This window comes from Apaloderma vittatum, unplaced genomic scaffold (assembly GCF_000703405.1).
Source record: "Apaloderma vittatum isolate BGI_N311 unplaced genomic scaffold, ASM70340v1 scaffold27282, whole genome shotgun sequence".
In the NCBI taxonomy this organism is placed as follows: domain Eukaryota; kingdom Metazoa; phylum Chordata; class Aves; order Trogoniformes; family Trogonidae; genus Apaloderma; species Apaloderma vittatum.
The window spans coordinates 65,231-92,048 of NW_009705713.1; the positions used below are offsets into that span (position 1 = coordinate 65,231).

The 26,818-nt window shown below is 45.0% G+C and overlaps 2 protein-coding genes across 3 annotated transcripts in view; both read left to right on the forward strand.

Moving 5' to 3' along the window:
- Nucleotides 1–5,299, forward strand: part of MICAL2 (microtubule associated monooxygenase, calponin and LIM domain containing 2) — a 47,652-nt gene extending 42,353 nt beyond the window's left edge. For both annotated transcript variants that reach the window (XM_009865537.1, XM_009865538.1), the window contains 4 exons: nucleotides 564–750; nucleotides 1,844–1,932; nucleotides 2,248–2,347; nucleotides 5,259–5,299. In XM_009865537.1, coding sequence (XP_009863839.1) covers nucleotides 564–750; nucleotides 1,844–1,932; nucleotides 2,248–2,347; nucleotides 5,259–5,299 — 417 coding nt within the window. The remainder of the gene's footprint in view (nucleotides 1–563; nucleotides 751–1,843; nucleotides 1,933–2,247; nucleotides 2,348–5,258) is intronic.
- An 11,048-nt stretch (nucleotides 5,300–16,347) lies between these two features.
- The window catches only part of MICALCL (MICAL C-terminal like), a 29,818-nt gene continuing 19,347 nt past the window's right edge, over nucleotides 16,348–26,818 (forward strand). Inside the window, exons 1-3 of the mRNA XM_009865539.1 lie at nucleotides 16,348–16,381; nucleotides 20,415–20,601; nucleotides 24,320–24,492. Coding sequence (XP_009863841.1) covers nucleotides 16,348–16,381; nucleotides 20,415–20,601; nucleotides 24,320–24,492 — 394 coding nt within the window. The remainder of the gene's footprint in view (nucleotides 16,382–20,414; nucleotides 20,602–24,319; nucleotides 24,493–26,818) is intronic.

Genomic DNA, 26,818 nt, shown 5'->3' on the forward strand with positions numbered 1-26,818 from the left:
GTGGCTGCAGGTCTGTGGCAGTGAAAACAGTCACGCAGACACCAGCGTCAAAGCTTGATGGTTTTTCTTCTTGAACCTTAAAGAACAAGCCTACTTTTTTTTGCTCTGGAGTGTGCATGAACTGAGTCTCCAGGATGTCTTAACCCAAGTCGCATGTCTTGTCTGAGGCTGGCAAGATCTTCTTTGCCCTCTTCTGAGGAACACCAACACCTGCAGCCGCGAGACGCCACGGGCAGGTGATAAACGAGCATTTGGGGCTGATGCTGCTCTCATACCTGAGAAAGCACCAAAGTTGGTGAACTCCCAGAGGGAAGGTGGATGCAAGTCCAGCTGAAAACTCACTCCTTAAAGTCCTTGTCATGTCCGATTTATGAATTGCTGCACAGACCTACAGAATTGCAGCAAATGAGTAATAAAAATACCTGACTGACGCTTATTTTAATGTGTGTGAAGGGTGCTGTGTAAAACTTCAAGCAGCTAAAGCAGCTGCCCACTTAATAAGTATTTATATCTGGGTGCAGTGCAATGGCTTTATGTGCATTTCTATTTTTATCTTTTAACAGGGATCTCTGCGAAAAGAATTTCCTCAGTCCATTGGGGGGAGCGACATTTGTTATTTCTGCAAAAAACGGGTCTATGTTATGGAGCGGCTGAGTGCAGAAGGCCACTTCTTTCATAGGGAGTGCTTCAAGTGTGAAATATGTTCTACAACACTCCGTTTAGGAATTTATGCCTTTGATGTTGAAGAAGGTAATATAAGAGCTATTTAGGAATGTCTTAAAATGTCTGAATATTGATGCTTTTAATGGAACTAAGGAAAAAGGCCTGGTCGAGTCGCTCAGTCAGGAGGAGGTCTGCCAAGTACACTGTCTGCGTCCGTGCTGATCTTTGAGTCTTTGTACTTGCAGTTCTAGTCTTTCAAAATAATCCAGTTGTGACAGACCTGAGCTTTAAATGAAGAAATCATCAGTGGAAAATAAGTTGAGTGACCAAAATGCAGTTTGTCCAGTCACAGGTCAAAATGGGAGGGAAAAAGGTGATTTTTCTCATCGCTCATAGCTGGCTGTTAAATAATGTGATCTGTAAGGATAAGGTGTGATAGTGGCAGATTTAGATGACTGGATGTAATATAGGTTATTTCTTTCAAGATGTTGTGGCTTGGGAGTTGAAAGCAGTAGTCCTGGCCAAGCAGCAGTGTACTTTATTCCAGTCTGCTGCAGAAATGGACGATTCAGATCTTGGGCACGCAATCCCACCTACTGCCTGCACGTTGGAGATAGGGAATTATTTTTTGCCATGGTATGTTTTGTTCGGTTTTTGGTTTGGTTGGTTTGGGTGGTGGTTTTTTTGTAAATTAGGGGGAAATTATTAAAATGAATTGAAATTCCTTTGACACTTCCAAATGATTTGAGTAGTTTGGAGTATCAGCCTGATCTCCTTCTAAGAAACCATTAAAGACGCAAGGCCAAAGGTGATTCTTTTGCAGTTCAGAGAATCTTCTGCAAACGCTTCTTCTGAACTGATTGTTTGACTTTTTGCTGCTTGATATTTTGTGTTGGTTTGTGACTTGATATTTATAAAATCTGTTTTTTCTGCTAGTTATTAATCTTAAACTTGTGTGGTAGATAAATGACCTTGCCTTACTTCAGAGATGTGCAAATCTGTGCAATATGAAAGAAACTCATTCAGACCTATGAGCTATTGACAGTTGGTGGCAAGTTTCCCATTCCTTTTGCTGCCCAACCACTAATTGTCCTGATTTCATCTTTTTAGAGATGCAACAGTGGGGTTTCAGTCTGTAGATGTATAGATAAATTATAATGTGATTCATTTTTTCTTATAGGTAAATTTTACTGTAAACCTCATTTTACGCACTGCAAAATCAGCACTAAACACAGAAAGAGAAGAGCAACGTTACAGAACCAGGGCAAGGTATGTATTGGCTGTATTATGAGTGCAGATGTTGAGAAGCAGCTTTACCTGGAGCAGGGTGCAATACTTGTGTAAGACATCTTCTACTTGATGTCCAGAAGTAGTAAAATCAATGCTAAAATATAGCCCCTGGTTCTGTGGATTTGGCATATTCGTAGTTTGGTTCTCATTGGAAATTAGCTTTTCCTATATAAAGTAAAGTTGAACAACTGGAAATGACAATGTGTACAAAAAAATGAAAACAGCAGCAGAAACTGAACTTCCCATTTTTAGAAGTATATTTAACTTTTTTTTTTTTATAATGCTTTATATAAGGAGGCAACAGAAGCATGGAAGAAAGAGGAACCCAAACCCACAGAGACCACCACAGCAAGCACTTTGCCTGCTGGCAGCAGCCCAGAGGACAGGTCCCCAGGTATCCTGACTTCCTTCTTTAGGGGCACGCTAAGCTGGCCCCTTCGGGTGACAAGGGATCTGCTTGACATTCCCAGACGCCTGTCTAACTGGATGCATGGTTTTCTGCAGGCTACCAACCTTCATTTCAGGGACAATGCATATAACTATGCTTACTTGTATGAACTCTTGAGCCTTGGTGTGCCATTCCTCTGTGCTCTTTTAGAGGTACTTACTCATATGTACCGCGAAGCAGAGCTATCACTTGAAAATGTGCTTGAATGGGTAAAAAAAATCTATAGGGTTTAAATTCTTTTATGTGTCTTGCTCAATTGTGCCTTTCAGATTTTCAAAATTACCAGCCTGGCTATTTTCCTGGGGTGGGAGGAGCAGTTATTGGTTTGGTTAGGTTGTTGGGGGTTTTTTAACTTTTCATGCAATTTAACATGTGACTTAAAAGGATGATGGATTCCTTCTGATATAAATGAGATGCAATCAAAATTTTAATGTAAAGTGTACTGTTTATTAGAACATGAAGGATAGTGTCCAGACACATTTCCAGAACATGGAGGCGGATGAAGGATATTTTGTAGATTTTTTTGTTTTTCTCCACATTTTATCCCCTCATCAGCTTGTTGTGAGGGTAGTACTTTGAAAAACTGTTCTTCCTGTTTCCACCCTCTTTTTTATTTTTTTGTTAGACCAAGAAAGAACATACATTCTTTCAGATGTTTGGGGAGTATTTATGACAAATGACTGGGTTTTGAAACCTGCATATGACGCATACTTTTTTCTCCTGCTTTCATCTTTGCTCTGGGTTATGAGGTTTATAATTTGCATGGATGTATTTTTTAAAAAAAGAAAAAGTAATTATGTACTTAACTGACATGCTTCTAGTCACGCCTTTTACAGTTCTTACATGTCCTAGATACCCTTTGTTGATAGTGGGTACGATCTGTATTTACTAATTTATTTAAAATTTTGAAATAAATTTGAAGAGCAAATATGAGTTGATTGAAGGCTTGATTGAAGCTGTAAATCAAAGGAACTGGTAGCCTGATTAGACCTGACTTATTCATCCACTCAAGGCTTCCTCATGAGGTGGCTGATTCAAGGAATCTCACTTTACAGAGTATTCACCTGTAATTGAAACTCTGCTGTTGTGTCTCTGGGTAGGCACCGCTCCTATTGTCCTTTTGAATTTTTTAAAAATACAAGTTTAGAACAACAAAAGCCTACAAATGTATTCTAAGGAGGTTACTTCTTAGCTACATGTTTAATTAATTTCAGTGTGTAAAGCTGGGAGCAGAAAGGTGAAATTCTGTAATATGGACCAACCGTTAAGTAAATTTGCAGGTGTCTCTTGACAATGTCTAACTTAATCTGAAGGTGTTGGGACAGGTTAAATGGCAAGGACACCCTAACATCCCAAATTACTTAGATTTTTCTAGTTAGCATGCTCCCTGTCTCTCAAGTACTTAAAATGTTTCCATTCAGAAGTTAACCAGGAAATAGGTAAATAAATTCATAAACATGGTGATATATATATAGCCTAAAATTAAAAGCATCTGTAGCATTTTTTTTTTCTAGCCAAAAGGATGTAGTTTAAATAATAGGAAATAATGTCACATTCGGTTAGTACGAAAGCTGAGGATCACCTTCCAGTGGTCTTAAATGACCACACTGATAATAGGCTGGCAGCTTTTTCATGTTTTTTAACATGATGTGGAAAAAGAGTAATTGATTTGGCTTTTAGGTATTAAAAGGAAGTGTATCTGTTTAAATGACAAACTGGATTTTTCTTCTAGATAGTTTGACTTTCTTTATAAGGATAAAGATTTTCACATTTTAGAATGCTTATGTATTTTGAAAAAAAATTGCTAAGTATATGCACAGAACTTGAAAAAGTGCTTGAAGAAAAATCGCAAAGAATGAAGGTATAAGTTAGTGTTCATTTGAAACAAATTGCCATTAATGCTCAAACATATATTCAACAAAACATTGCTAGAATATTGACTGGACACCACAACAGTTATAGTAATGTGGTGGGCATCTCTATATATGTAAAGAAATGTACCTGTACCTCTTCTATAGCATTTAAAAAAACCCAACAAAACAAACCTACTTTGGAACACTGTATACTTTTCAATTATTTGCTAATTATAGTAATTGTTTCACCCTAAAAAGAAAGAAATCTACAATGCAACTTACTATGTTACTCCTGCGACACAGCAAACTGCTAAGTGGTAAAGTTTTAAGAGTTGGCTTGCTGTCAATTTTGATTTCGGTTTGTCAACAGCACAGCCTTCAGGAGCATTTTTTCCTGAAATTTTCTCCTGCTGTTTACTCAGAAAATATTATGCTTTTCAGCAGAGTGAGCATAATGGTAAACCTACAGAAAATGGTTATATAGTAAGAAACTTGGAAATCTCTGATGTCCAATGAATTTAAAGCAAATGAGTCTTGCTAGTAGAAAGGTTTTTTTAAAAAATAATAATAAAGATGGTATTAGCTTTACATATATGTTTGTGTAAAGGGGAATAAAATCCCTAAATTCCCACAGTAGAATTCAGGAAAACATTTTCCTGAGGAATTCAGGAAAGCATTTTCCTGAGGAATCTTAATTACACTGCATATTCCACTGACAGTTTGTAGGTGATTCTGTTGGGAAGGTTTTTTATTGGTATCAGTCTAATTGGCATGGTGGGTTTTTTTAATATTTTAATCTCTTCAGCTTGATGTTCTGCTAGTAAGACTCATACTTACATGTCTTCAGTCAGGATCTGATGAAAAAAGGCAGTTTCATTTTGGCCAATGCTTCTTCATGCCTGCTTAATCTTTCTGATGCTTTCCTGTATAACCAAGTTAAGTTCTATGTTTGGTTTTTTTTTTTCCTTGTTGTCTTCTCTGTCAATCTCCCTCGTTGCTTTTAGTCCAATTCATCATTCCGGTGGTGCACCCGCTCACTGGCTGAAGCCTTTCTGCTCTCAGGTGAATTTTTTTCCGCTTGCCAGTTTCAAAATGGTGTGACTAACACTGTTGTTGGAGAGCATTTCATTGTGCCTTTTTTTAAGACTTCTGTAGCAAACTGTGTGTGTCTGGTATATTAATGGATGTGAGCTTTGGTATGATCGTTTAACCTGTTGCTGAGTTCACAATTCAGGAAAGGTAACGTATGCGCTTTCTGCAGAGAATATGTCTGTCCACATACGTTCCTTGTGCCTTTAAGATAAGTTAGGCAAGTACATTATGTCTTGAAAGAACTAGTTAAAGCCTTATTTCCTTCAAAGTATTGAAGGAAAGATGTCAAGTAAGGTCAGGACAAGATTAGCTAGCTGATTCTCCTGGTTAGCCACACCTCTTTCCAGTGAGCTCAAATATGCAACAAGCAAGCAACATCTGAGCACTGTGGCACTTTCTAAGCATTTCTTTGCTTTCATACTAGAAAAATACGATAGAAAAAGATTCTGTTGAAACCAAAATAGAGCCAAAGCAATGCAAATTCCAGTCTTCCACCCCAAGTAACATAATCAGCAGGACTAACGGCAATATGTGTGCATGCTGTTTTTAGTCTGTAATACCAAAATGCCAAGTTTATAAACTGGTTTCTGGTTATATAACACCGGCATGTTTTGGTTTGTGTTGTTTGGTTAACTAATTAACTAGGCCCCATTTGCCACTCTGATGAATGGATTAGTCTTGCTGCATGAGCCGTTGCCACTACTCTCCATGACAAATTTGTGTGATTATTTTGTATGTATTTGTTTATGTAAATTCCAGTACGTGTAATCACATGTTGATAATTTGGAAGGGGAAATAAATCCAAACAAGAGCCAAGGGCTCAGTCTGACAAGCAGGTGTGCTGAGGTTTTGGTTGATATGGTCATGACCCAGCCTTCCCTGCTGAGGATCCCTTTCAAAGGGAATTGATCTAAGGAGCAATTTCCAGGAGGGGCCAGACATCCTCTGCTACTTGCCCCGTTTCACACGCCCCAGCCAGGAATGCAGAAGGGCTGCAGGGTCCCACACTTTATCTTGCTGACCTGTATGTTTGCATGACTAAAGCAATAGTATTTATTTGTGTGGGTATCCTAAAATGACTTGATGGCTTTGAAAGTCCCCACGCTGTGCCCACACAGGTACCTCTCCTCTCCATATTTTAAGTGTCACTTCCTGCATAAAGGGTTAGGACATGACTTCCTACGTATTTCAGGGCTACAGTGTTTTGTTACAAAGCTCAGCATGCTTTGAGATGAAGGTTGTGACGTAAAGGTCTGCCATTTCAAACCGCTTCCCGTTGCTGTGTTTTTTACCCTCTGTTGCAGAGTCTTCCTAGCTTTTCCTGGCGAGTGAGGATTCTGTCTTTCTCCTAAATCTTCTGTCTTCATTTTACTTTATAATCTTAACTGAATGTTTTTATTAAATAGTTTTTAATGCTGTATTTAAATTTTCACATGGAAATTCTGTATTTTGCACACAGTGAAAATTGTTCTAGCTTTATTTATGATATCTGCTGTAAACAAAAATAAATGTAGTTCTTTATAAATCTTCTTGTTTCATCTTTTCCTTTTAAAAATATTTCCTGAGGACAGAGACTTAATGATTTCACACCTGTTTCACAAATTCCTCTGCTGGTGGATGCTATTGTGTTATCTTTGTGGTGGCCTGGCCCAAAGGCCAGAGAGTTTCACTGTGGTGGTATAATCGCATGTGTGTCCCTTTTCAAAGGGACGTTCGTTGGGCTCCTTGACAAGTTATCCTATCTGCTGCGGATCGGGAGGTGCCTGGTGTTGGGATTTATCCTTCCTGGGAATGATCATTTGGTGTTGGTGAGCACGGGGGTTGCTTGTGTTGCATACACAAAAGGCACTTGTCCTCTTCTCTCTGGCATCTGTTACCTTTTCTTGTGTTTTTAGTTTACATATTGGCAAATGTCATAATTAGGATAAGTTCCATGTGATTGAGGTCTTAGATTGTGTACAGGAAAAGCAGGTAATAACTGTGGGTAAAGCTTTATCTTTGCCACTGGCTCCGGAGTGTGATCTGCAAGCTCCCTGTATCTTCTGGACCCCTGGAAGCTGCACCTAATGGTGTACTATTATCTGTTAACAGTAATATTTATTTATTCATTCATTTATTTATTTATTTAGCCTTTCTTTTTATGTTTGTAGAGCTGATTTTGTGGTTTTTGTTAAACTGCAGGTTCTCCAAAAGAGCTTTCCTATATCTTCCTCCCCCTCATCTTCTTCCTTTTCTTCACTCTGCACTTCTTAAGCTATAGTTTCTTCCTTGTGTTTCAAGAAAAAGAAAAAAAATCCCAGAAAGAATATCCCAATAATTTAATGGAAATACTGTGTGATGTATATTTACATAAATTCCAACTATGCCTTAGTAGGGTTAATTGAAGTACAAAAATGCCGTTTTTTCAAGTGTTGCTAAAGACAGCATTGCTAAATAACAAATGTTACTCACAATGAACTATTGCATTTTCCCTGCCAAAGAAAAAGCCACCATGCACAGTAGAAAGTTTGCTGTCCCAGGGGCAGATGATTTGCATAATGAAAACATAGTGCAGTGAGTACCATTTAAGACAATACTTGGCACTTCCTTACTTGCAATGGACAAAGCAATTCATGTGAAACTAAATGTACTGTTTGCACAGTTTACAGTTTCAGGGCAGGCTTATTTCTGCTATCTCAATCATTTTAGACAGAGACAGTGGCATAGAAACATCAGAAGAGTTGTGACTGCAGAAGTTGATGATCTGGTTGTCACTGAATCTTTAAAAGGCATCAGATGTTTATGCTATTCTCATAAAGTTTCACTTACTCCTCTGCTAAAATATCGGTACAATAGCTTGGAATTGGGGTAATGTCAGCATCTAGATTTGTAATAATTGTGTTTCTCATGTTGGTGCAGAAGGCACAAAAAGTCAAGTCGTTAGCAAGTCCTATCGCCAGAGAGATAAACCTAGCAGTGAACAGTCCGTGCCCTGGAACACTAGTGGAGAAGAGAGCACACAGTGTATGGAAAGAAATAAACCACAAAACGAGCAACATGAGGGGAGAAAGTTTGTAAGTTCCCTCACTCTCCGTCAAAATCATTGCACAATGAAACTAAATATTCCTTGTTTTGCTCTCAGTAATGCTGCTAGAGGAAGAAGGTAGTGGGTTAAGTTCTGAATGAATTTAACAGGCTGAATTTGGCATTCCAGTCTTCCTCTGGCCATGTGAGCAGGCTGCCCTCTGAGTAACAGACTTGAAAGCTCCTACTGCTCCCGCGTTGAGCTCTTCCAGAGCTCCAGTGCTCTCAGCCTCCAGCAAGCGCGTGCTGTTACGAATGCAGCCCCGAGCGGTGATGGTGTGTCCCTTTGTACCTGGAATTGGCAGCGGTGCTCGCATGAAAGGCAAAGAGGCAACTGCTCTGGTCTTGAGCTGCTGCTGATCTCGGTGCCTTCCCAAAATCACGGTTGCAGAGCAGATGATACTAATGCCTATTTACATAGTTAGTGCTTTCTAAGGCTTGAAAGCCGCTTGATATTGCAGATGCCATTGTAGCAAGTGCGGAGGTGGTGTTAGCTGTGCCTGGCAGGCTCAGGAGTTGCTCTTTCCTCCTCTTTATACTGGCTCAAATGGGTTCTGAATTTGTCTGTTGCCACTAGACACCATTTGGGTTGGAAATACGCACAAAGATGTAGGTGTTGGGTTTTTTTGAAAAGCCAGGCCAATCTTCCATTTTCAAAGCAAGGCAGCATTATCTGTGTAGATGTCTGTTACTGAAAAGTAAACGTGTCAGGATTATGTAAAGGTAACTTATTTTATTGTAATTATCTTAATACTTTATAATGAAAAAGATCTTGTGTAGTGGATTTGGAAAAAATAAAGCATAGACAAACCTTCTTCAAATCGCTCAAATTCAAATGTCAGCCTTTCATTAACTCTACTGAGAAAAGTAATTTCTGTTTGTCTTGGTTTCTTGTAGACTGCTACAGCGATAAAATGCCAGAGAAAGTTGCTTCTGTTTATATTCCAACCTCAAGCAAGGGCTATGGTCTGCACTTTCCATTTACACGTTATGGCATACTATAATTGGCTTTAATTCATTTCTGACTTACTCATTCCTCACATTCTAATGAAAACGATGAGTTCTGAAATGCACTGAATTCTGCATTCAGTTTTCAAAGGCATGTCGCGTTTGCAGATGACTTGATTTTTTTGCATGAAAGATCATGTTGCTGAAGATCAGAAGACATCATGTAATAATGCTTGATCCAAGTATACATATTAGTCATGCAAATATCTCCTCAAGTCTCTTTCCTTTTTTAATGAACCGTGCTCACATAAAAAGAAGGGAGGCTTTGATCTCATCAGGTGGTGGGCTCCAAAGTTGTTTGAAATGGCTGAAATTTCTGATGTGTTCTTTTGAAATGTGAAATTAACATGAAATTTGTGTGTTGCTGTAGTCTTGAATTTGCTCTATCAGCATTTATTTTGCAGGTATTAATTCATGTGTTTGTTTTAAGGTTTTTGGTGCTTTGAGTCTATGTGCAAAAAGTTATTTCAACAGATACTGATGGCTCTAGAGACTGAAACCTTTGTGGCTGCACTCCAAATTCAGAATTACTACATGCATTAATATACCAGACTAACACAGATTGCTCTAATAAAATAGATATTTACTTTAAAATGATAGAAATAGTGTTACTGCACGTTCTGTTTGAGAAGCAATTTTCTATAAATATATACATTCAGCATACGTAGTAGGTATTCAGTGAGTTGGTTTTTTTCCTTTATCTCTATTAATTTTTGCATAGTTTGTATTAGAGCATTAATGTGCACTGTCCCTGATGCATTCAGAAGTTGTGTGCTTTGGGCTCTGTCTTGCTTTGCCAGCTTCAAATTCCCTGGTTATATTGTGCCTGAATTCAGAAGTGTTGGCTCATCAAGTAGGTAATGGATGCTTTGAAGAAGTGTTGTGCTGCTGAAGAACTTGCTGGTGGTAGTGTGGGCCCACAGGGCAGTGGGAGGGGATGGGCTCTTGAGGTGTGGACAAGCAGGAGGGAGCTCTGGTGTGGTCTGTTACTGGGTCATGGGTGGAGAAGGGGCAGCAGGAAAACATTTGCCTTTGGTGGTTCGAAGCCGGGCAGGCGGTAAGTCCCCAGTGCACAGGGAGCAGTGGTTGCCTTTATTCTGTGCCTCGTTAGACACCATGACATTGAAATGTCTTCTGTAGATATATGGGGCCATATGAAGGAGACCTGATGGAAAAGGAGGAAAAAGGTGGCAAGAACTGAAATCTCTGAATTGTCAAGCATCATTGTCTTTTACAAGTCCTTTTTCAAGGACAGAAATCTCCCTTGCAGTTTCTCAGTGGTGATGAAAGTTTGGACAGGACATCAGTTTTGGAGTGCTGCTAGAAGCCTTCTAGGCTCTTAAGGCTGTCTGCCTTTTAAAGCAGATCTGTGAGATACCTGAATGCGACGCCTTCGGTTTCACTCTTAACACAGGCAATCCTCCCGTGCAGCCTTACACGTTTTGAAGCTCAGGCTCCAGGGCACAGCTGAAGTTCTAATCAGTTTGAGTTCAGGTTTCACTCCAGTGTGTTGCAGCAAGACCAAGGTGTAACCAAGCGAGAGGTGTCATATTTCCCCCATCCCCTCTCAGAGTCCTACATGGGCTGTGGTTCTCTGGAGAGGACTTTCCGTTCTGTATCGCATCCCTGAGCTTGCTGGGTTCATTTCAGTTGTGCTTCCACAGGGCTCGTATGAAGACGCCTGCCCTCTGCCCCACTGCTTTCTTAAAGCTGTACTATAACCAGGACTCATAAATTGTTTGATTTATTATACAGTAATAAGACAGAGAGGCAGTGAAGTGTGCTGGGCATGCTACAAATCAATTTGTGGTCTGCTGACTGAATTTCTTAACGCCAGGTTTTTATGACAGCTGGTGTTTGCTTTCACCATCCGAGCTGCTTACGTTTATGAGTAACTCCGCTTTAAAATAGTTCACTCCTGTCATTGCCTTAGTCAGCAGCTCCATACAAGACCAGGCAAAGTCCGCTCATCCTGTGAATGAATTGTTGGGTCACAGAATTTAATGACAGGCTAAGAGCCTTAGGATTGCCATCTGGAAAAGCAGGACACAAGTTAGGCTGAGGTCTTTAGAGGGGACACTGTGGTTTATTGAGCCAGTTGCACAGCAGAAGTGAGCTGGTGCCTCGACACCCAACTGCTGCCACCAAGAGCAACACTTGAGATTTCAGTTTTCCATTTCACTTGTGGACCTGAAAGCCCTTTGCCAGTCCTGAGTGGCTGGGGCAGCTGTGGGTAAGTACTGCTCCTGCTTCACAGCCGTCAGGGAGTCACAGGAACGTGATGTGTCAGAGGTGCCAAAATATCACATCCCAAATGCAGGTTGCAACACTAATTCCTTTTTCTTCCCTGCTGCCCCATAGAGCTGTGACGCAGACATGCCACGTGGGCAGGGCTTTAAGGTTGTTTCTTGTCCGGTTTTTGCTAAGTATTGAGGCAGGGCAGTCGGACAGGATTTGCCCTTGCTGCCAGCAGTAGGTATGAAAAAAATCTTACCCTGTCCAATGGCCCAGCCAGAGGGTCTCCCCCTAGTCAGCCTTCAGGCATTGTGTCTGATGTGAGGAGCCCCCCAAGGCAGAGGGATGAGATCAGGATGCTCTTGGGGGTGTTGTCTGGACCAGACTCCCTGCAGAAACTTTCTTACTGACCACCAGTACGCTGAGTGTGTTGTGGCCCAAAGGCTGATTCAATTTTACAGTTGTTTCCTGGCTCTGTTTCTGTTTTTCATCTGCCTTCAAGGATGTTCTCTGGGTTTGTATTAGTTTGTTTTCATCGTTTCATTAGCTCAGCAAGGCTCACTCCCCCTTTCTCCCTGTGCAGGGGCTCCTCTTTGGTCTGACTTAGCTGAGAAATACCACAGGAGCTCTCACTGTACCTTGCTTAAAAATGAATTCGCCTCCCATGACTTAAAGCCAGCTGAAGAGGAGGAAGAAGGATAAACGTGAACACTTCTGGCTCCTTATGGCACAGCAGAGTTGACCCGATGGGGAGGCTGCTGCTGCAACTGGCTTGGGTGGGGATTTTTCAGTGGAGCATCCTTGACCATTTTTGTCCAAGGTGGGCAGAGGCACGTGCAGAGCAACCGCTCCAGAGCAAAGCTGATAAAACCCAGCTGCCTCCAGCCAGCTGCTGTCCGAGGCGCTTGGCCCAGTGCTCCCAGTGAGGATGAGGAACATTGTTTTGGCAGAGTTGGCTTTGTGCCTTTGTGGGCAGCACGTGCTCTGCCTGAGGTGGGGGAGAAATGTCTGACCCCGTCCAGCTGCCCCAGCAGGGCTTGACTCTGCCCAAATTGGGTCAGTTCCCAAGCTTTTGTCATCTCCGTGCCAGGTCGGAGTAGTGATTTGCCTGACGCTGGTTTGGCAGAGGATTCGGGAGCAGCAGCAGCCTGTGCAGAAAGTCGGGCTGCCTTGTCAAGTGGGACCTGCCAGTGTGAATAACATCTCCTGTTTATGTCTGTTCCTTGGCCCTGGTTTTGGCAGTGGGGGCACTCAGATGCTGGAACGATCAACGCCTTACAAATGGTAATCGTAGAAGGTGCCGAGAGCCATCTGTGAAGCACCGGGTGGGCAGACGCTAAGCCCCTTTGGAAGGGGCCTCTCCTTTGCTGTGCACGCTGCTCCCAGGCAGGTTTCTGAAGGGGACCTCTGCCAGGGACTGTCATGGGATCGTGGTGTTTTCATCAGCTAAGCAAAACCCACTGCAATTGCATCGCCAAGCATGGCATAACATGGAAATAGGTTTCAGTGCTTCTCTGTGCAGCTCTGAATTGGCACAGTGTGTGTGGGATACCAGCACGTAACTCAGCACCTGTCCATGGGTAAATCTGGCTGGTGTGTTGGCAAAGTCTCTGGGACCAGGAGGAGGGATGCGATGATGCATTTATCTGTTTCATGATAGCAAGGGGAGCTTGCCTGCTGGTAGATTGCATTTAGCAGTTTGTTAGCCATGGAGGGGCAATAAACAGCTCCGAGATTTAAGCTTTCAGAAAGTGGAGCTTGAGCTTTTTGGCAGAGCGGCCTAGCAGAGCTGGCATGGCCTGGCTATGCTGGGCAGTGCACGGTGGGTGCTGAGACCCCGAGCCAGCATCGGTCCTGGACTGGGGTCTGTGCAGCTCCGTGCCCCATCCAAACCCCCGCTCAGTCCCTGCTGGCAGGGCTGGCAGCGATGCCCGGTGGCACAGGGAAGGGTTTGCTCTGCTCCGGGGTGAGGCTGGTGGGCCTGTGTTGCTCCTGTTTAGCTTGAGCGAAAAACCGGCCTAGGTGCCTGGTAGCTGGTGGGGAGACCTGCCCTGTATTTCCACAGGTATAAATTGCCTTAAAAATACTCCAGGAGAAAATGACTAACAAAACTAATTGCAAGCTTTCAGGGCTTCCGTGTAGCTTCTGTCCGTAATATGCAGCACATTACCGACAGGAGAGACCTCTCCCGTGCTCTGCGTGACTGTCAGCTTTGCCCTTGCACCTGAGGGAGGAAGGCAAACCAAGGTATTCACAAAAACACTTGAGATCCCTGAGTCCCATATGCCAAAAAAACTTCTCCCTTCTTGTTTCTGGGCTTCAGGGTGTCTTGTGGAGCTGTAGTCACTGCAGAACTGGATTTTGGCTCTGCCCACGCAGTCTCACTGCCATGCTCCCTCCTCGGCCATTCCCGCTGGGCACAGAGCTCTGCAGGAGAGCGGTGCTGGTCGAAGGCCTTGTTGGAGATGTTGAAATGCATCCAGAGCACTGAGAATGCTGGAACAAAAAGGGTTTTGGCTTTTGTTTGGTTGTTTGTTTAAAAACAAAAAAGAGATCCAAAATACCTTTTAGGTTATGGTGGATCATCCCCAGATGTTATTTGGTAAGCATGTGCATTTTACAGGTCTGTCCTTGAGAGACTCACAGTTGCAATGATCCTTCAGTGAGCAGAAGAATCGCACTGAATTTGCACGCTTTTCCTAGCATGAAGCTGCCATGAGCCCATGTGCTTGCTGCTGGGCTCAGCCAGGGAGAACATCTCCAGAGAGGTGAAGGGAAAAATCTCTTAAAAACTCCCACAGGAGGGCTGCTGCTGGACTTCTACATACAGGGACCTCCAAATACCATAATTATACTCCTAATTAGAGGCTGCTACTTTGCGACCCATAAAAAAACTGCAGTTTGTTTCTCAGGTTTGAGAATCACCTCGAAACAGGCCCCTGCCAAGATACGAGCCCTGTCCATCTCCTGCTTGGCAACTGTGCCGAGATGGGAGCATCTTCACAGAGCCCGTCCTCTCCTAAAGCAGGGTGAAGCATTCAGAAGGGCTGGGGCTCTGCGTGCAGGCTGGCAGTCCAGCACACAATCTTGCTGTGTTGTCCCAAAAGCTTGTTGCCTTCTCTGCTCCTTGGTACAAAATTCCTCGAGTGGTACAATCTGCTCAGCTACCATCTCTGATGGGTGAATTTATCCAAGTCCACCCAGTAGCCACGAACTGGCTGAAAATGGTCTTGCTGTTCAAATGTTCTCACTAATCTACCTTCAGTGAGTAAGTGACCGTGGTGTCTGGATTATCGGTGCTGTGGGTTAAACCTGAGGATCTGTGCTCCTTGAGCATATCTGTGCAGCTGCAGTCAGGCCCAACTCCAAATTTTGTAAACCCTCTTAGCCCTCTTAGAGCATTGCAGAAATCTTGTAATGTCTTTGTCCTTCACTGGCTGCATCTCTGACTCCAAGGAGACAGTGCAGAAATTGCTGTCTCAAATGCAAGGGTGAGCTGGGACAATATTGAATTGACAAAACTTGGCATGATACTCGATGGAAAACAAGAGTGTGTCTTACTGCAAAGAGGCTTGTATCTGTGTGTGGGGTCTGCAGGGGCTGCTTGGCCAAGCCCGTATGTTGGAGTGAGTTTTGAACAGCCTCGACCCCTGGGTGAGCACCGACCTGGATGCCAGCCCTGCAGATGAAACTTTAGGAATACTGCTGTTACCGCAGTTTAGCTAAATCCTTGCCCTGTAAGTTGTTTTTCTCTCCCTGTGTGATGAGGATGAGGTGGGTTTTGAAATTCAGACAAAGGAGAGATTGTTTATCCAAATTTTTCATTGTGTTTGAGTGGGAGGGCCAGATGAATACAGGATTGTTTCATTGAAATCTGGCTGTATTGCTGCTACTTATACAACCGAAGGCAACTAAGATCTGCTACTTGCAACAAAAACCCCTCAAACCAAAAAAAACCCAACAACCTTAAAGCCATGTTATTTGCTCTCAGAGTAAGTCATTCAGGTGATCTGATCAGGAGAGCTCTCACTGAGGAGAGACACTGGCACTGACGAGATGGGCAGTAGCGCTTGCGTGTGGAGATGCTGCTGCCAGTCTGGTACTAAAGCGAGTGAACTCACTGCAGGCTGTAGCTGGGCCGGCAGTGCCTTCTCCGTGGGCTGGTTGCCAACCACGCGCCAAGGCGGGGAGGAGAGAATGGCCTTGCCTCCTCCTGCCTGCGCTGTGCCCAGCCAACTTGCTTCAGCACAGCGTGGCTCTGCTTTTAGTTTAGGATGTGCGGTTTCGTCACACGGTTTAGGAAGAGGAAGCGTGAGGCCGTTTTTGTGGTACTGCAGAGCTGTTCTCATTGCTTTGATGAGCAGAGTCACTCCAAACTCTCACCTCAGGCCAGTTCCACCTGCTGTGGAGCCAGCAGGATGTCCTCAGTCCCAGAAACTGCCCAGCTCAACATCAGCACCAGCCCGTAGCAGGGTGAGGGCTGTTGATGTTTGGAGCTGGAAGAGAAGGGAGCGCCCATGAGCCTGCTAGCCAGCACGTGGTAGTAGGTCCATCACCCTGAGAAGGGCTGATGGGGCAAGGTGACTGAGAGGTAGGGGATCAGTTAGGCAAAGCACAGCATGATTGGCAGGAGAAGGGAAAATTGGGAGATGAAGTGGCAATGGTGTGGCCAACACAAAGCGCTGGAGCAGCACGATGGATGAGGAAGAATCACCACGTGTGGATGACAGTGAGTAAGGAGGAGGTTAACAACAACTTAAGGAATGGAAAGATTATATTCTCTTAGTCCCTCCAGACCTTCAGGCAGCAGATTGCAGTTGTGTTAAGTGTGGTCCATAAAACAGCAGGAACACTGTGTCTCGCAGGCTGCGGAGGACCTGTGGCTCTGTGCTGAGCAGAGCCGGGAGGGCTGCCCTGCCTGCTTGCTTCCCCTCACCCACATGTGGGAAAGCACCAAAGGACATGGAGGATTTGGAAATTAGCATGTTAGCTCCTTGGCTCACTCATACTGACTAGCTTAGGAAACTTTAGTACCCAAAAAAACACAAGTCAGTTGTTAGGATGCTTCCCCTTTAACTGGCCAGCAGTGTGCTGTGAGATATTTGTGGTGCGTGCTGCTTGTCACTGCAGCCCTACTCGTGTGGCAATCTGGTCATCTGACTGCGACCTAAGATTAATGCCTTCCCATGTGTGGCTTGTCCATGCCCTCCCAGGTAACCTGTCTGAACGTTTTGGCAAAGGGTTAGTAGGTGCTTGAGCCCAAACTGCTATGGGGCAGGCACAGTCCCTGTTGGAGGTCTTTAGCATGCTGAGACATAGATAGCAGAAAATCTGAAGCGAGAATGATGGAAATGAAGTAACATCTTATGCAAATGCTATTTTGAGTGACTGTCTGCTGCAGGTTTCTGCTCTGGTGCTGTCCTATGGAGGTCGGTGGCACAGCACCAGGAAACGAGGTGGGGCCCTTTGCTGTCCTGGAGGCCGGATGCTTCTTTAGCTTTTACTTTGTATGTGTTTATCTTAGAAAGTTCAGTTCCTATGAGTCAGTCTCTTAGCTTCTAGTAGAAAATCTCCTGTCCTGAGGAGGAAACCTGATACAGAGCGAGTGTGCCAGCTGGCAACAGAAGTGCCTCCAGCATCACAGGCTGCCTGGGTAATCCCAGACAGTTTCCCTGGATAATTCACCCTCCTGCCCCTTCCCCTTTGGGAATAGCAGTAAGGCTACTTTTTGTGTCCTCTGATGGAGAAGTGGGATGATGTGGTGAGTACAGCCAGGCACAGACTCAGGAAAGGAATAAAACACTAGAAAAATTAAGTATCTTGGAGCTCATATGGGAATAACCACCTTGGATTTAGGAACTGAATGTCCACCTCAATCCTTCTGCAAGAGCTTGAGTTTTCACAGAGAGCAGGCGTGGTGAGAGGGCTGCATGTGCCCAGAAGTGCTGAACAACTTGGGCTTATCCCCAGCCTGAGCACGGCTCAGCCTCTAGTGAGGCTCCATCTGCCTGGTTTATCAGCCAGCTCAGTGCGTGACCCGTTAATTGTAATGCTCACTAGAGCTGCTTAACTGTCAGCATGCAGTGTGATGGGAACTGGGACACTGAGATTTAGAGCTGACTTCCACCCTGGAGGGAGACTTCAAAAAAATTGGTGTCCTGCAGCTCAGCATAGCTGTGCCGGTATCTCACTCAGGAACCGACTGCTGGTGCTGCGAGGATAGGCGACTGCCCAGGATGAAGGCAGAGCTGTGAGACTCCCAGCTGGAATGGAGAAGCATGAGAGCTGCTTATTTAGCCTGGCTTCTGTTCAGGAGCATAAATGTGTGCTTCACCTTTGTGTAAGTACTCAGTCTCTGGGCTGATTCGAGAGAAATTAGTTCAGACAGCTCTTCTTACCTTTCTGTGCGAGATAAGAGCTTTAAAGAAGTCCAAGCTTTCTTTTTAAATTCCTCTTTTCTACAAAATAGTATTTCCCATTTTTGCACTTCATTAAAATTAACAGCAGTGATGGCCAGCAGCGCTGGTGCAGCCAATGGCCAATTGGATTTATTCCCATTGCCGTGGAGACACAGGTAATAATTGCCAGGTGGTCCCAGGGGCTTGTGGAGCCTCCAGCTTTCTTCTGAGTTGGCCCCATTCTTTCTCTGTGGTGTTTCCAGAAATCCAGCAGCAGCTTGTCCCTGCTCTCTGTACTCAGTCCAAACTCCTCTTGTTCTCAGGGATTGAATTCTCTGTCTTGTGGGAGCCCAAAGTGCTCTACTGGGCTGCATTTCCGTGCCCTCCTGCCCTGACACTGGGTGTCTAGCCCATCTTTGCCTTTTGTTTGAGCCTGTGATGAGAAACAGTGGTTTCTCAAACTTCAATTTTTTGTTAATGTTCCGGAGAATGTGTAATCCAGTGTTTGAGTTAATGTGCACATATTGGTGTCCTGTGTATTGAAACACCAAGGCAGTCTGGTTTCTGCATTTGTGGAGTTGAGTGTAATGTAGTTTATTTGACTTTATATGTCACAATACAAATGTAAAATATCTTAGTAAGGAGTGAGTTTGCTTTGTAATCCTAGGGTGATTTGGATTGGAAGGGACCTTTAAAGATCTTGTCCAATCCCCCATGCCATCTTCCCCTGGATGGGATGCTAATATAGGATGCTGGTCTTAAACCTAATTTGAAGGAAAAAACCCACACAACACAACCAATCACAGAAAAGTAGCTCTTTAGGGAGAGGTGACAGTGTCATCCAGTGGCCTGGATGACATCCTGAGGTCCTTCACCATCTCTGTTATGTCTGTAATGCCTGAAGGCTGGATGTGTAACACGCTGTTGCGGAGGGGCTTGTTGACTGGAAATCTGTTCACGTCTGGGAACCACACTGGGAATTGTTTTAGGTAGTCTGTCTGTCTGTGGGTTTTGATGCTCCCCAGCTGTGTGCCTGTTAGTCATAAACATGTTTTCTTCTCTTTCCTGTTAGCGTGGTGGGGAAAGCATTAATGCACAGGATGGGAATGGAATTTGTACTGAATGTGCAAGCAAACGGCAAGACTGACCTTCTTTGACAGCAGCTCACTGTGACCTTGGGCAGTGCTTATTGCCAGCACAGGCACAAAGTTTAGAGACAGAGCTGGCAAACTTCTGGTTGGACTTGCTTGCTCTGATTTTCATGTAAAATGCAGCATTTCTTAAGAGGGAGTTGAGCTGAAGGACTTGGGTTATGCAAATTTGCTCACAATGCTGCTTTCTACTTCGGTTCTGGAGAGTAGAAGTGGCACCTTGTGGTGCAGCCCAGCTCTGGAGGGAGAGGAGGCTGTTCCCAGGAGCTCCTGGGCGAGGAAGCATGGCTGTGCTCTGCTGACCCACGGGCACCCATGCTGTCACCTGAACGCTGCCCAGAAGAGGTTTTGGGATGGGCTGCCTGACTGGGCCAAAGCAGAAGGCAGACATCACAATAGGAGAGGAATTAATTTCCTCCATCTCCCAAAGAAAATGAAATCTCTGCGGTCAAGAAACGTGGCTGTTGTGGTGCAAGTGAGCGAGACATATGGCCTGAGCATGTGTTCTCATGTGGGACAATCTTGTTCTGGAGAAGCACTCAAGTTCAAAACCTTTGCAAGGTGGAGGGCAGAGGTGAGTGCTCTCCTGCAATGAACGGAGGAGCTGCAGGTTAAAGAGGAGTTTAACTGATGTTTGCTAGGTAGTTTGCTCTAATAGACAGGAAAATAAGTCATGTTCCAGATCTGATCTATTTATTTATTTTCCACTTATAGAGGTGTAAATTAGAAGCAACAGTGTTGAATTAAATGTGGCCAAAGCACCACACATGGGAGGTGAACCGAGTAAAGCCACTCTCCTGGAGCTTATTATCTGTCCCTTCTGCACTTAGCCCTGGGGTACTTGCGCTGCTGATATGTTTGTATTTGCAGGTTGTGGATAAATCGGATTGCTCAGAAATTAAGGATTCCACAGGGATAGATGATCTCCTGCCTTTGGCTCCCTCTGCATCACCTGGGATGAGCAAGGGAAACTTGGCTTTATTCTTTATTCCTCCTACCTGAATGCAAATCTGTTTATCTGCTGTGATGCTGTTTCTTTTCCCAAATCAGTGTCTGTATTTGCTGTACACGCTAAAAAAACAGCATTCTGAAGAGCCTGTGTTAATTTTGCTCATTCCCACTGTCCTAAATTGACCTAACTTGCAACAAAAGGCTGAGTTTTAGCCACCCAAGCCAGACTGGTCCATCTACACCCTGCTTTGTGCTTTCCCAGACCGCCGCCTGCCTGACGAGCCCACCTCCCCGAAGAAGGCGAAGAGCATCCCCGAGCGCTGTGACTTGGAGAGCTGGTTCTTGCCACCTTCTCCCGAGTGGGCCACCGTGAGGATCATCCCCGAGGAGGAGATGACTGAGCACAACCTTCTTGCCGTCCGAGTCATGGTCACCAGTGATGCAAGCAGGTACTTTAAAATACAAGTAAGCCTACAGAAGACCGTAAGAGCAGCTTGATTTTCTCTGGAACTCTAAGGAGAAATGTTGAAAAGTACAGTACTGAATGTACATACAACCGAGGCAGGGTGGGGGGAAGACAAACTGCTCAGAATAACAATTGTTCTTTACCGCAGCTATAAATCCCCCAGACATATGACTCACTTTACAGGAAATCTTCAAATATTCACATCCCACACAACGGCCTGAATCAGCCCAGATTCAGCTCTTTGTGTACCAAAAAATGTCAGTTCAGGGATTAGGGCAGTGGGTGTGTTGTGGCCAAAGATGTATCCTGTGATGTGGCCGCCTCCCACCTTGGGCATTATCCTGCAGCTCCACATCCTGGCCATCTCTTGGGGCATTTGAGGGCCTGCCCACCCATAAGAAATCTGAAATTTGATGATCCTTGGGGAGCTGTCAGAGGAAGCCTGATTCCTGTGTACAAATTAGAATATATTAGCTTTCTGGACAGAATTCTGTGGGAGTTAATTCCATCCAAAGGTTAGATTGGCATCTCCTAAGTAAAGTGGTTTTCCTGAGAGCTAAGAGAGAAGAAGGGGAGGGGCAGGGGTAAGGGGAGAAGGTAAGCCCAAAGCCAACTATTGTAAGCTATTGCTCTGTAAGGAAACACCTTCAAATTCTTGATGTCCTTTAAATACCTGGTTGTGGTGCTGTGTGTCGCTTGTGGAGAGTAATGCTTTTCGAAATGCAACTTTCTGCTCTTCCCTGCTGTGGTGTTAAACGGTGTTTGTGCTCCGCCGTGTCGGTCTGGGTCCTTTTCTGAGGTTGACCCTCTCCAGGGTTCCTCTCATGCTGGAGACTGAGAGCTCAGGAAAAAGTTTTCCTACGTCTTTGGCAGACCCCACTGCATCTGCTCGCATCCCTCACTAATACCCTCCGGCTCATGGTGCCCCTGCGGCGCCTGGGCGGTGACCAGAGCCAGCTAATCCCTGGGATCGGGGGGATCAGCTCCCTGCCCTGTGGCAGCCCCGTGGCTGGACGCTGAGGGCCCTGGTTCCTGGCCAGCGGGACGTGGTATGAGGGATGATGCTGCTCCTGCTGCCAGCGACGCTGAGGTCAGTGGCTGCAGCAGATTGTGCGACCCTCACCTTGCACTGCTCCGGCACTCAACCTCTGCCTAAAAAGGGAGGATGAAAGAAATAGCAAGTGACAAATGGCACTGCTGAGCTGGCTGCAGGGCGCTTGATGGGACAAGGAAAAGGAGCAGCTCAGTGACACAGCCTTGCTGTTCGTGCTTTAGGTACTTGTGAATAAATGATGACCTGTCAAGCAGAAATTAGAGGAGAAGCATCATACTACAGTACTTACGTCCTTGCCAGCCAAGGAAAATAAACATTTTGCTCTTTAAAACAGAAATATATCAATCAATGTTAGTGGTACTTCTTTCTCTTTTTCTTTTGTGTGGCACTCTGCCCAATCTCAGTGTGGTGTCTCCCCATCCACACAGCATCTCAGCTATCAAAGACTTTATATATTTGTCTTTATACAAATGCTTGAAACAACTTGAAAGACACCTAAAAAGTGTTAGTGGTGAAACTTAAGGCTGCTCTTATTTAGCCTACTGGGAGCAATGCACCTGGAGCCATGCTTCTAGCCTCGATGCCTTGCTGGCCCTGGCCTCCCAGCACTGCTGGTTTGATCTGGGCAAAGCAGGGGTGCAGGACTGGCAGGGACTTACCCATAGGGCATTTACCCTGGCTTTATAATGTGTGCAGCCTTTCCTTTAGCTCTTCTTCCTCCTGTCTCTTGGGTTACAATGGCTGTTACAAGAAATATTTACTTTCTACAAGCCAGTGCTATATAAACATGAAACAGCTTTCTCCTGTCCTGCCAACAGGACTGCTCATGATGTAAACTTTCTTTTTTAAGGTAGAGCTATTAATCGTTACAATAAATCTATTAATTGGGTCAGCAGCATTGTTTGCATTCAAAATAGGCTGAGTGGGATGGTGGCACCGTTATTTATGGTGATGGGAATGTGGTCACATCAGAAGGCCTGAAAGTGTCTGTTCCCTGCAGTCTGACCTTTAGATATGAAAGAAATCCCATGATTATTGAAAAAAGACTAATAATCACCTCAAACGGTCATTCTCAAGCCCAGAGGCAAGGTCACAATGTGTGTGCCATTCACATGTATTTGTGTGGCATATTTTTAACCACATTTTAAGGAAGGGGATGCCAAAATCTGCCTCTGTGATTAGCTTGGGTGCCTATCGCACTCCCTGTTCCATGGGCAGCCCCAATGGCTCCCAAAGAGTTTGGTTCCTTATTTCCTCTAGGTGCCTTTGCAAGTTTGGACCTTGTTCACACAGCTTCTCTCAGTCTTCTCTGTAGACTGGTCCTTACAATTTCCTTCAACTTCTTGCCTAAACTCTGTTTGTGGAGCTGTCCTCACCCTCTTCTCCAGGCTCCCTCCTCATCCTATATTGCAGCACCAAGACATGGGGCTAGAACCCAGTGCAGCAGCTCACTGTGGTGCAGAATGAAGATAGATAGATGCTAGTGCAAAATAACAAAAATACCCAAGTTCTGCAATAACAAAGTACCTGAGTTTTACAGCGAACTCATCCAAGCTGTAGATGCCAGCATGACATAATCTGTCACCTCGGGGTTCCAATGGCTGATTGCCATGTGATTTCCAGAATAGGTTCCCCAAACTGCTAAAGGCTAGGATTGCCTCTCACCCCTCAGCATTTCCTCACCATCCTTGGCTTTATCTGCTGCCAGCAGTGCCAGTGTGGAGCCACCAGCACTGCAGCAGGAGGGGACTGTGCTTCCCAAGTCATGAGCAGATGAGGATGGGAGATGAGGCAGGGTCCAAAAATAACCATATTGAATCAGTGGGTGAAGCCCCCCTCATAGTCAGAGCAGAGTGCTGTGGATTTAGTCTCCTGTGAGCTTTCTATGGCGTGACTCTTACTTTCAAAAATCTATGGAATAAAGGTAAGAAGTGTAGAGTTTTGACCCTCATGCCTTACTTTTAGGCAGATTGCAAATGCTGCTGTTTCCCTTTCTTCAACCTGGAAGAGTGATAGGATGAGGGGAAATGGATTTAAATTGCACCAGGGGAGGTTTAGGTTGGATATCAGGAAGAATTTCTTTACTGAAAGTGTTGTCAGCCATTGGAACAGGCTGCCCAGGGAGGTGGTTGAGTCACCATCCCTGGAAGTGTTTAAGAGATGACTAGATGTTGCATTGGGAGACATAGTTTAGCAGGCTGATAGGGCTGGAACAACGGCTGGACTCGATGACCTTCAAGGTCTCTTCCAGCTGAAACAATTCTATGATTCTCTGTAGGCAGAAGGGCCCATTCCTGCCAGCCAAGCACTGAGTGTTTCACCCAAGGTCTCTCTTGATGCCAGTTTGATTCCAGGTGCTGAACGTAGTGCTTGTGGGTGTGAATCTGGGAAGCCAGAAGTCTGATGGGAATAGGGATATCTTACCTGTGTAGCACCTACTGCAAACTGCAGTCCTGTAATAACAACAACAAAATAAAACAAAATAAGGATGTCTTCTCTGGCTGCAAAACATCTATTTCTCTGCTGCTCAGCTGGCTGTCAGGGCTGACACTGGTGCCCATTGCACCAAAGGGGGATGAATGCCTCCATGCCACGCGTCTTCTACCATGTGCCCCTTTCTTTAGATCTGACCCTTTCTTCCCTGTAGCTCTGATCTGGAGTCAGATTTGAACGGTGACTCATCAAACTCTGAAGTAAGCGAAGGCCAGACCTCACTGCTGGAGCCCCCAGCCTGCCTGAGCCCTGTCCAGAGGTGGCCATCGTTCAACAGGAGCCCTGTGGCACCAGAGGAAAGTCCCAAAACATCCAAAGTTGCTGATGGTGAGCAGTGTCCTGGCCAGAGATGCTCCAGCAGCCTCTCTTGAGGGCTGAAGTCAGGGTTGGTGGGAGAGGTAACCTGTGGTAGTTGTGCCTCGTGCGTTCCTTGCGGGGGTGGAATGAATGTTTTCCCACGGGTAGAAGTTTGGACACTAGTGGCCAATGCAATATTTGCAGTGTTGCCTAAGCAAAGGTCATGTTGGGAGGTATTAGAGAGCTTTGCTTGCTTCAATTTGTATTTCTGTCAGTAGCTGCTTAAAAGTATCTAGTGAAAGCACAAGAAGGGAAGGATATAGCTAGCGAGGAAGTGGGAAGAGGTTCCGGAGCAGTCTGCCTCCAAATGGAAGCTCCTTTCTAGAGCTGGAGAAAGTCAGAACTAAAAGATGTGCTAAAAACAGTCAAAGAAGTGGTTTTGCAGAAAATAAAAGGCCACCAGTGTTTACTTCTTCCCATCTCCCACCACCTCCACATCGATATATGCATTTTTAATCCAAACACAAAAGAGGGGATTTCATACAACAATTTAACTTGACTCTTGAATAAAGAACCCCTTGTTTAGGGCAAATAGAATGACAGCAGCGAACACCAAAGCGTGTCCACAGCGGCGTGACCCCGTGCAGTCACTGAAGGAATACGTCCTTGTTCCTTCCCAGTTTCACACTCTCCCCACCCGTGGCTGCTAAGGTCACCTTCCTCCTCGCCGCTTGGGGACAGGCGAGAGGATTCCCCGAGCTCCTTTCCCCCGGGCATCCCGCTCCTCTTTCCCGGGCCGGGTGCGCGCTGCCCCCTCCCGGCGGGGAGCGGCTACAAACCCGACCCCCCGCCGCCTGGGTTTGGGGCTTTTGTTGCTTTTTTGTTTCGTTTTGGTTTGTTCTCCCCTCTTTCTTTTTTGTTTGTTTTCGCTCTCTGGAGTTTGTTACGCCAGCTGACAGTGTGTCTCTTCTGTTTCTGTTCAGCACTACAGAGAGCCAACAGTCTTCACTCCACAGCGCTAAACAAGTGTCAGAATTGGAGGAGAAAACTCCAAACGAGTGAGTAAAGCCTGAAAAGCAATTGTACCTGCTGTTTGTGTAGTCTTCTGTTTCCTATCTCTTAAATGTCTGTTTCTCCTTTCTGCTTTAAATCCACAACTGAGAAAATGCACCCCTGTCCCAGAGACACGTATTCTGTCTCTAGCCCTGCCTGCACCCATTGCTTTTGATTAGGTGCAGCTCTGGGTCTAACCTTTTGAGTATCACTTTTTAGAAATACTCCTGCAGATGCCTATTTACACTCATCTCTAGGTGTAATAAATAGGGTTCTATAACCTATTTTGTTAGAAAAAACCAAGTGATTATTCCTGGGTTACTGAAAGGGAGGGAGCACGTACAGCCATCTCAAGAGATGAGCTGGTGAAAATAACCGTTACTAGTTCTTGTCCTCTAGCAGTTTCACTTGGTTTGGGCTGACCATCCCTGCCTATGGGAATCACAGAGGAATGCAGTTGTTTCAGTAGTGATTGGATCTGTGCTCAATTCTCTTCCAAAGCACAGTGCAGTCACTCCCTGGAGCCAGGGCTGCATCTGAGTAGTTTTTCTCCTGTGCTGCCGTCTCAAAACAAGCCAGCCATCCTTGGTCACACCTCTGCTGCTCCCAACAGGATCACCTGCTCACCTTGACATAGCCTGTCTAAGGGCTGGCCAGTCCCCACCAAGGACTCACAGTTACCTACAGGGATTGATAATATCAGTATGGAAGCTCGGCAAGCTTACCAGCATCCCAAACCCTTCCAAAACTTGATTAGAAATGCAGTCGTTTCTGTTATGCTGTAGTATTGACAGCCTTAAGTATAAAACATAAATGTGCAGCAGTGAAAAGAAGTGATGTGTGTGTGACCAAGTGCCACAGTTTCTGGGCACGGAGACAGTGGGTTTGGGCGAGTGGTGATGGCAGCCGCTCTTTAACCCTGCTCTTGACTGTCCTCTGCAACGAGGGCGATTTCTGCTGCTGCTCCAGGTCCCAGTTGCCTTCAGGAAAGTTAAGGGGCTCTCCTCCCCAAACAAGCAGGATCTCTGCATCCATTATAGGATCAGTGTTCAAGCAGAGATGTCTCAGCTTGCTTGGTTTGAATGCATCAGCGAGCTTCAAGTTTATTTGCAAGTACTTACTATAGGTTGAATTTTTATATCTCAGAAGAGGAGACGAGCTACATCTCTCCTTCCTGGTGCCAGGCTTGCCTCCAAGTCTGGTGCCTGCAAGTACATGTGAGCACTGTCACTGCCTACCTTGTGGTGCCTTGGAGGCCCCTGATGCCACACAGCTGGGAGCGCTTGGTAGAGGATGCATGAGG